Genomic DNA, 8887 nt, shown 5'->3' on the forward strand with positions numbered 1-8887 from the left:
TGTCAAGTAGGGGTACTTACGAAAAACTAATGTGTTTAGAAACACAATTGAATCCTGTAACCTCTTTTGGTCCGTGAATAATGGTTTCCGTCCGATTTTTACCTATCGTAGGTAAATCGATCGCTGACCAATTTATTCCGGCCGATTTGCAATGGCGACGGTCGCCTCGCCCGATTTGCAATGGCGACGGTCGCCTCGCCTGATTCAGTTAGCCGTAACGGTTTAGCGACCCTCCAATAGGAATGTCGGGTGCCCCGATTGGTCAGTAAATCTCGGCGGTCGGATCGATTGGGTACCCAGGTATATGGTCACTTGGGTCGCTTTCACTCGCGTTTTCGCCGATTTGTCACGGTTCGCTTTATTGGGGGATCCCAATTACACGATGCGTTATTAACTAACGAAGTTAGCGAGATCTGGCACGTCTGTTCTTCACGAAGGATCGATCGGAACTATCCAGGATACGTGTTCTCCCAATCCGACATATATATGCGTGCGTGTGCATATGTGCGCGGTTTGTTCTTGTGTGTGTCTGTTTGCGATTGACCGTTCGCTGTGGTTTAATTCATTACCTTTGCCCGTTCTTTGAGCCGTAAGCGTGGTACGAAGTGTTTTTTTATTGTGTTTGTGGTTTTATGGGTCTATTTGTATGGGTGTTTTCAAGTTTTTGTGCCTAATTGCTTTATGGTTGGGTTCGGGTGCGAATGTTCCTTGTAGTATTGTGTTGTGGTGTTCTGTTATGTTTTCAAAGAATTTTTGGTGTCTAATTTGTATGTATTTTTTTATTGTTTCAGTGTTTGTGTCTAGTCTAATATCGGCGTCGCATTTGTGCTATTGAGCATTGGGGATTTGTCTTAGTATTGTGGTTTGTAGCGTTTGTATTTTACGTATGGTTGTGTTGCTGACCTGGCTCCAAAAAACACAGGCGTACGTTAATGTGGGTCTAATGTATTGTTTGTAAATGAGCAGTTTATTACCTAGGGTTAGTCTAGATTTTCTGTTTAAAATAGGGTACAATATGGCCCTTTTATGATTGGCTTTTTGAATTTGCTTTTTAATGTGTTGTTTTCAGTTAAGTTTTTTATCTAGAGTAACTCCTAGGTAATCAACTGTGTCTTTACAAACAATCTCGTGGTTGTTAATTTTTAGTTGTATTTTTGGTATGTGTCTTTTGCGTGTAATTAAGATTGCTTCAGTTTTGTTAGAGTTAATTTTAATTTTCCATTTGTCGGTCCAGTCCTCGAGTTTTTGTAGTTGTCTTTGCAATCTTAATTCGATCCACGCTGAGTTTTTGTGTGTCGAGTAGCAACATGTGTCATCGGCGTAGATTGACAGATTGACATGAGGGGTTTTAGGAATGTCTGCTGTGTATAGATTATACAAATGGGGCCCCAAGACTGAGCCTTGCGGGACCCCTGCGGCAATTGTTTTTGTGTTGGTTTTGTGGTTTCCGTATGTGACATAGAATTTTCTGTTATTTAAATATGTTTGTAGGAACTGTATGTAGTTGTGTTGGATGTTGTGTTGATTGTGTAATTTGTAAACTAGCCCCTCATGCCAAACTTTGTCAAAGGCCTTTTCTATGTCCAGCATAACTAGTCCTGTTGATTTGTTTTTTTGTAGTCCTGTAGTAATGTCTTCAGTTATGCGGGCTATTTGTAGTTCAGTGCAGTGTTGTCTGACGAATCCGAACTGCTCTTTGGGGATGAGGTTTTCAGTGGAGGGGAGTAATCTTTCAAGAAATACTCTCTCTAATATTTTGGATGGGGAGGAAATAAGGCTTATGGGTCTCCAGTTTTGGGGGAACAACTGATCCTTGTTTGGCTTTGGGATAACGATTACATTGGCTATTTTCCAAGGGTTGGGGAAGTAGTTTAGGTCGAGTGATTTATTTATTAGGAGTGTTAAGTAGTCTAGGTAATTTTCGGGTAGGTTTTTCAATGCTCTATTGTTTATTGTGTCGGGTCCGGGGGCTTTTTTATTTTTTAGGGATTTTATTATAGTTTTCACTTCGTCCTTGTTTGTGTTTGGGATGGGAATGGGTACGTGATTTTTTGTTAGGTCTGAGACGTATTTCCCAACCATCTGTTCGAAAGTTTTATTATTTTGTGGACTTTCATTAGGGCTGAATTGCATTTCAAGGGAAACGGCGAAAGTATTGGCTTGGTCTTCGTCGCCGAATACCAGACCGTTGGGCCCATGAATAGGTTTATGATGAACAGATGGTTGTGAATTTCGAGTCAGGGCCTTTTTCATGTCCCAGAGGGAATTATTGTCAGTATTTAGTTCAAGCAGTAAATTCTCCCATTTTTCATTTTTATGTTTATTTATATTGGATTTAATTTGGTTGGTAAGTCTGTTTGCCTGAATTTTAATATTTGGGTCTTGGGTGTTTTTCGCGAGTCTTTTCAATCTGTTTCTTTCTTTAATTAGATTTCTAATTTCAATGGGTAGAGAATATAAGTTGTGTGGGGGACGAGGGAATTCTTTAGTAGTTTGGTCTATTGTTAGTTGGATTTTTTGTGAAAAATGGGTTACTGCTTCGTCTAATTGAGTATTATTTTGTATGTTTGGGAGTTGGAGTGGACTGGTTTCTAATAGGTTTTTGTAGTCCCCCCAATTAACTGCTTTTTGGGTTAGCGGGATATCTGTTGGATTTGTTCCAACAGTGATGAGGATAGGGGAGTGATCTGAGCTAAGTTCATCAACGTTTTGAACACTTATGTTAGTTTGTATGTTTCTGTGTAAGGCTATGTCGAGAATATCAGCTGTTTCGTTGTGGAAGTGAGTTGGCTCCAGTGGTGCGAGTATGCAAATGTTATTGTCTGTTGTGTATTTGTATAAGTTTGTTCCAGCCGAATTACTGACCCTACAGCCCCACACTCTGTTTTTGGCATTTAAATCGCCTGATATTATTATTGGATTGTTATTATTGAATATGTTATTTAAATCATTAATGTTAATTTTTTTATTTGGGGGTTTGTAAATCGAGTGTACGTCTATGGGGCCAGTAGTTAAGTGGATTTTTACTGATGTAATTTCGAAGGTGTTGTTTTGTGGTGGTGGTATTAGTGTGTGTTTGATTCTGTTTTTGATTAATATTGCAGTGCCTCCGCCTCTGCCTGTAGTCCTGTCGTTTCTGTATGTTGTGTAATTTTTAATGTTGAAGTTAGTGGCAGGTCTCAGAAATGTTTGTTGTATTAGTATTAGGTCGTATTTTTCTTCGGTAATTAAGTTAGCCAGTTCGTGTCTTTTTGGGTAGACTGAGTTGGCATTCCAGCTCAATATATTGATGGCTTTAGGTATTGCTAGGTTAGCCATTTCAATGTTTAGCTTTGATTGATTGGTGGGTTTGTGGGATTTTATTGATTTAGTATGTTGAGGATGGGGTTGTCCCTTATCAGTTTGGCCAGTAGTTCGACTCTCGCTTTCATTTCTTCAGGTGAAAGTGTGAGTAGTGTGATAAGATTGTCGTTAGGTGTAGAAGTTTCAGTTTTGTTTGATTCTGTAGTCACTTTAGGGGGGTTTAGTGAGTTTGGTGGGTTTGTTGTGTTTGTGGGGGTGGGGTTGGGGTGCTGTGTTTGTTGTTGTAGTGACTGTGTACGTTTGTTCCAGTCATAGATTTTTGATTTGTTTGGGTCGAGGTACCTTACTTTAGGGGGTTCTGGTGTCTTGGGAGTGGGGGCGGGGCGGTTTCTTGGGTTTTTGGGGCATCTCGTGTTGTTTGCTGTGTGAGGTCCGTTACAGTTCGCGCATTTTAGAATATTGTCGTTTTTGTTGGGGCAGTTTAAGTGGTAGTGATTACCAGCACATTTATGGCAGCGGGGAGAGGCATTGCAATTAATAAGCGCATGCCCAAACTTTTGGCAATTTTTACATTGAGGTGGCAGACTGCTATGTCGTTGTGCCTCAATTACAACGGACATATAGCATATATATTTCTCGTTGTAGATGCCGTCTTGTGTTTTGGGTAGTAAAATTTTTACGTGTGCAGTTAGTTGGTTCCTTGAATTTCTTAGTCGGTAGCATTCTAATACGTCATAACCTTTGTCTGTTATGTCGTCTTTGATGTCATTAATATGTTTGTTGGTGTCTAGGCCTTTAATTATCACATTTAGTTTCCTGTCTTCGGGAAGGAAATAAGTGCGGTATTGAATTTTATTTTCTTTTAGTATTGCAGTAGTTTTCCTATGGTCGTCCGTTGTGTCTGGGAAGACTTGAATTCCCAGACTGGACTTTTTAGTTTCTATTATATATATATTTTTTGGGGACGCGACCCCGGGGATAAAAAATCTTGCCGGAAGACGATATTGGTGCCCGTGCATCCAGCCTGTGTGGGGTTTCACCCACTAAAAAACCCCGTAAATTCAAAGAAAAATTGAGCAAACTCAATTTATTCTTAATCGCGCTTTTTGGGTCGCTTTTGTGTTGGGTCGTTAATTATCAGAGTCAAACGGTATCACCGCTCTTTGCTCTGTAATCTTAATTGAGCCCTTGCGTACCTCTTTACGGGAATTCCATGTTATTCCCGAGGACTTTGGCTATTGTTGACCCGCCGACTGGGTTTTATTGCCATCTTCATTGTCCTTTTTGCGCTTTCTGTGTTGCCGGCTATGTTCCTTCGGAATTTATCTTTCATTGCAGCAATGAGTTTAAAGTACCAGAACGGCTATCTGGCCTTTTTAACTTCGTTACTGCAGAAGGTTTTTGGTTCCTTGTCCTCGTTTTTTATTGCAAGACTTTTGGCACGTAGGTCCTATGCAGTTTGGTTTTAGTACCCTTAACCGTTGTCAAACAATTGGTGTTTGGGTCTTTTGTACGGAATTTTGTATTCCGTACTATAGTCCGTTGCCGCTTTAATTAGCTCGTTCGGGTGGTCTTCTGCTTCTTGAAATATCTTCGTTGCATGTTTCTTCATTACGTCGGTCATCGTTTCGTATTTGAGGTCCTCTTTGATTCTATTATTACTAACATACCATGGCGCATTTATTGCTGTCCTTAAGGCAATATTTTCAACTGCTTGGAGTTTCTTTAATTGCCAATTGGCTGCATGTCCTCATGCAGATGATGTATATGTTAGCTGTGGTTGAATCACGGTTTTAACTAGCGTGATTTTATTTTTGAGCCCGAACTTAGACTTTCTACTTATCATAGGATAAAGTTTAGCCCTTGTCAATCTTCCTTTGTTTATTGTTTTGTTTATGTGGGATTTCCACGTAAGTTTCTCGTCCATATCTACTCCCAAGTACGTGACTTTTTTGGTCCACGGTATTTGTTTGTTGTATATTCTGACTGTGTCTTCTGTCTTGATTTTTTGCTTCCTTGTGAAAACAATGGCCTGGGTTTTATCAGCGTTTATTTTGATTTTCCATTTGGAAAACCATTTTTCTAACTGTGTCATTTCCTCTTGTAAGAACCTGGTTAGTAGTTTCCCGTTCCACGATCTTGCAAGTATTGCTGTATCATCTGCGTACATTGCCAGTTGTGTATTTTGGGTCTTCACATACATTGTATAGGAACGGGGATAGTACGGCTCCTTGCGGAACTCCTGCTTCTATTATCCTATATGTTGAGTAACTGTCGTTTAGTTTCACTCTGAAATTCCTGTTGTCGAGGAAGGATTAAACCAGCTTGACTAGCGGTACTGGGAGTCCTGATTCCAACAGTCTCACCAACAATCCTCTATGCCATACGTTGTCGAATGCCGTTTCCATGTCCAACAGTTTTGCTCCTGCTGCTTGGTTCCTGTTGAATGTTCCTGTGATGTACTCAACCATTCTTAGGACTTGTAGTTCAGTCGAATGTTGTTTCCTAAATCCGAACTGTTAATGTGGGATAATTTTGAGCTCTTTCTTACTCTCTTTTAATCTGGTTAGTATTATTTTTTCCACTACTTTTCCCATGAGTGGTAGTATACTAATCGGCCTGTAGCTTTGGGGTAGCTTGCGATTTTTTCCTGGTTTTGGGAACAGAATTATATCTGCTTTTTTCCAATTTGAAGGAAAATGCCTTTTTCTCAGGACCGCCATTCGCGATATTCACTAGTGCGGCTACCCCTCGATTTGGCAGTTCCTTCAGTGCCTGGTTCCCCATTTGATCGCATTCTGATGCTTTCTTGATTTGTAGCTGTTTCAGGATGCCTTTTATTTCATTTGGCGTGACATGCCTAATCGCTTCTTGGTCCCGTGTCATGTCTAGGTTGTAGATTCGTTTATTTACTTCCTCTTCCCATTTTTTTGTTTCTTGGTCCTGGTTTATGTTTTCCTTCAATTGATTTTCGAGGCTGTCCGCGAATACCTCTGCTTTGTCTTCAGAAGTATATACTATTCCATGTTCTCCTTGTATAGGTGGCATTGGCTTTCTTTCTGTTTTGATAGCTTTGAGCGTTTTCCACATGCTCCTATCTTGCGTGTCCAGGGATTTCAAATGTTCCTGCCACTGTTGCTCCTTGTGTTCCTGTAATGCCGCTTTGACTCTCCTGTTTAGCTGGTTTAGCGCGTTCTTGTCCGCAGGGGCGCTGGTCCTAAATGCCTTCCTCTTTGCCGGATCAGCTGTTTGGTTTCCTCCGGAATTGCTGCCGCGAGGTAGTTCTTCATCCTTGGTTTGATGATCGTCTTGGAGCTGGCTTCCATTGCTGTCTTTATGTCCACTTCGAGTGTTGAAATGGCATCCTCGATGTCGGTGTTGCTTTGCAGTCTGCCTATGGCCGATAGGTTCTTCTGCAGGGTCGTCTTAAATAGCTTCCAGTTCGTCCTTCTGGTTGTGATCGTGTCTTCCTGGGTCGTTCCGTCTCCTAGAGTCACTAAAATCGGATTATGATCAGAGGATCCCTCATTGATGACCTCAATTTCGGCTTCCATTGCTAGATTCCTGGTGATCATAATGTCCAGCACGTCGTTTCTTCCCGTCGTTGCCAAGTGGGTGGGTTCTTCAGTTGCCATCACATGCACGTCGTCCCGTCTTTGTAGGAACGTCCTCAATTGATTGCCGTTCCCGTTCGTCGTCCAGCTGTGCCAATCGGGCGATTTGACATTGAAATCGCCAATTGCGATATGTTGTCCCCCTTGTCGCCTGAAAAGAGCTTCATCCACATCGTTTTGCAGAGAGTCGGTTTGCGGCGGGTGGTAGCAGGATGAAATTTTCAAACGTCCCTTGCAGGTGTTGATTTCAACTGCTATGGCGCCCATGTGTCCCGTCGGGATTGGTGGCAACTGAGCGTGCTGGATGTTGTTCCTCACTAGTAGTGCGGTTCCTCTTCTCCTTGTTCGTCTCGGATTGTCATTGTCCTTCCTGTGAATCCTGTACCCCGGGATTCTGAAGTCGTCCGTCGGTGTCAGCTTCGTCTCTTGGATGGCGGCTACGTCGATGTCCAGGCGTTCTTGCAGCCCCTGTAGCTCGCAGGATGAGCCCCTCCGCAGTTTGCGCATTTGGCCGGGACGTTCCTGGCCTTGGTGCACTCTCCGCTGTGGTGGCTGTCCCCACACTTCACGCACTTGGCTGCTGCTGTGCAAAAAGTCTGGGAATGTCCAAACCTCTGACAACGGTGGCATTGCGTCGGTCCTTGCTGCTGTCGCTGGGGCTCCACTCGTACAATCAAATCACAGCACGATTTGACTGCAAAGATCTTTTCCTTGTCCTCTTGCTCCACTTGGACCAGGAATAGTGGCAGGATTCGCTTGTCCTTCCTGCTCCTCATTCGTTGCACGGATGCTGGGGTGATTCCTTTGTTGATGAGGTCCTCTTTCACTTCGTCTTCCGTCACGTTGTCCGGTAGGCGTCCGATCACGGTGCGAACTTTCTTATCCTCTGGCAATGAGAACGTGTGAAATTCCCGTTTTTCCTCCTTCAGCAGCTTGGCTAGGGCCCTGTAGTCCTCGGCTGTATTTGTTGTGATGGCCACTCCTTGACCCGTCATTTTGGCTTTGCTGAAACCAATTTTCTTAGTCCTGATTCTGTTGCTTACAGTCGTCCAGTCGTTTGAATTTTTGATAACGATTGTCGGTATCCTCTGCTTTCCGTCAGTCCTGTTTTGTCTTGGGGTGGTGCCGTCCAGTCTACTCGGGCCGGCTTTGGCGATGTCGCGTTCACTTGGGCTGGGGGTGGTATTTACTTGTCTATCTGAAATAATATTATTATTAGTTGGGTTATTTGCACTAACCTTCCTCATTTATCGTTTCTCCATGGCCTGTGGATGTTGGATTTTCTTGAAATCCGTCTCCATGTCCTCATCTTCTTCTTCCTCCGACTCTTCTTGCTGGATGGTCCTCTTCTTTTTCCTCTTTGCACCGTCCTTCTCGTCCATCTGATTTTTTATTGTCCTGAGCAACTCGGTTTGCTCATTAAGCATCCTTTCTAGCTGCTCTACCCTTTTAATTAGGGCCTTGTTGGCCTCAAATAGATGCTTATTCAGCATCAGTAAGGCCTCCGGGCTTCTTATTTCCTCGGCTTCCATTGCGGCTTCGACATTCATGATCCCCTGTTGGGATTGGAGATCCATGCTCAATGTTGCCCCTGGCGCGGGGCCCGCTCGATGGTCCTTTCCTAGGTCTCAGTTGAGACAAGGACCGTGGTTTGTTACCTGTAACACAAACAGAATTAAAAATTCACTTGCTTATGTTTTTAGAAAAACATAAACTCGTGAAACGATTTTCTTTTTTAATAAGAACTAGACTGGCTAGCTTTTAAACTCGCATATGTGTTTTAATAAAAACACATATACAAGAACGATTTTTTTGCACAAACACAAAAAGCACAAATCACTACACTGCACTAAACGCACACCCACTCACACGCGTCGAAACCACCACGCACACGAAGGGACATCCTTCCGTCACAGCACTGTACACTGTACTAGGGTTGGACGCCCCGAACACGTGTATTTATGTGACGA

General features: G+C 42.7%; 1 protein-coding gene across 1 annotated transcript; it reads right to left on the reverse strand.

Moving 5' to 3' along the window:
• Nucleotides 1-8164: 8164 nt before the first annotated feature.
• On the reverse strand, nucleotides 8165-8494 carry LOC136350177 (uncharacterized). The gene has a single exon (XM_066301686.1). The coding sequence runs from the start codon at nucleotides 8492-8494 to the stop codon at nucleotides 8165-8167; it is 330 nt and encodes a 109-aa protein (XP_066157783.1).
• Between the last annotated feature and the right edge of the window lie 393 nt (nucleotides 8495-8887).

This window comes from Euwallacea fornicatus, unplaced genomic scaffold, assembly GCF_040115645.1.
Source record: "Euwallacea fornicatus isolate EFF26 unplaced genomic scaffold, ASM4011564v1 scaffold_136, whole genome shotgun sequence".
Classification (NCBI taxonomy): Eukaryota; Metazoa; Arthropoda; class Insecta; order Coleoptera; family Curculionidae; genus Euwallacea; species Euwallacea fornicatus.

Excerpts from the sequence above, each read along its gene's own strand:
- LOC136350177 (XM_066301686.1), bottom strand. The coding sequence starts at position 8,494 with ATGGATCTCCAATCCCAACAGGGGATCATGAATGTCGAAGCCGCAATG.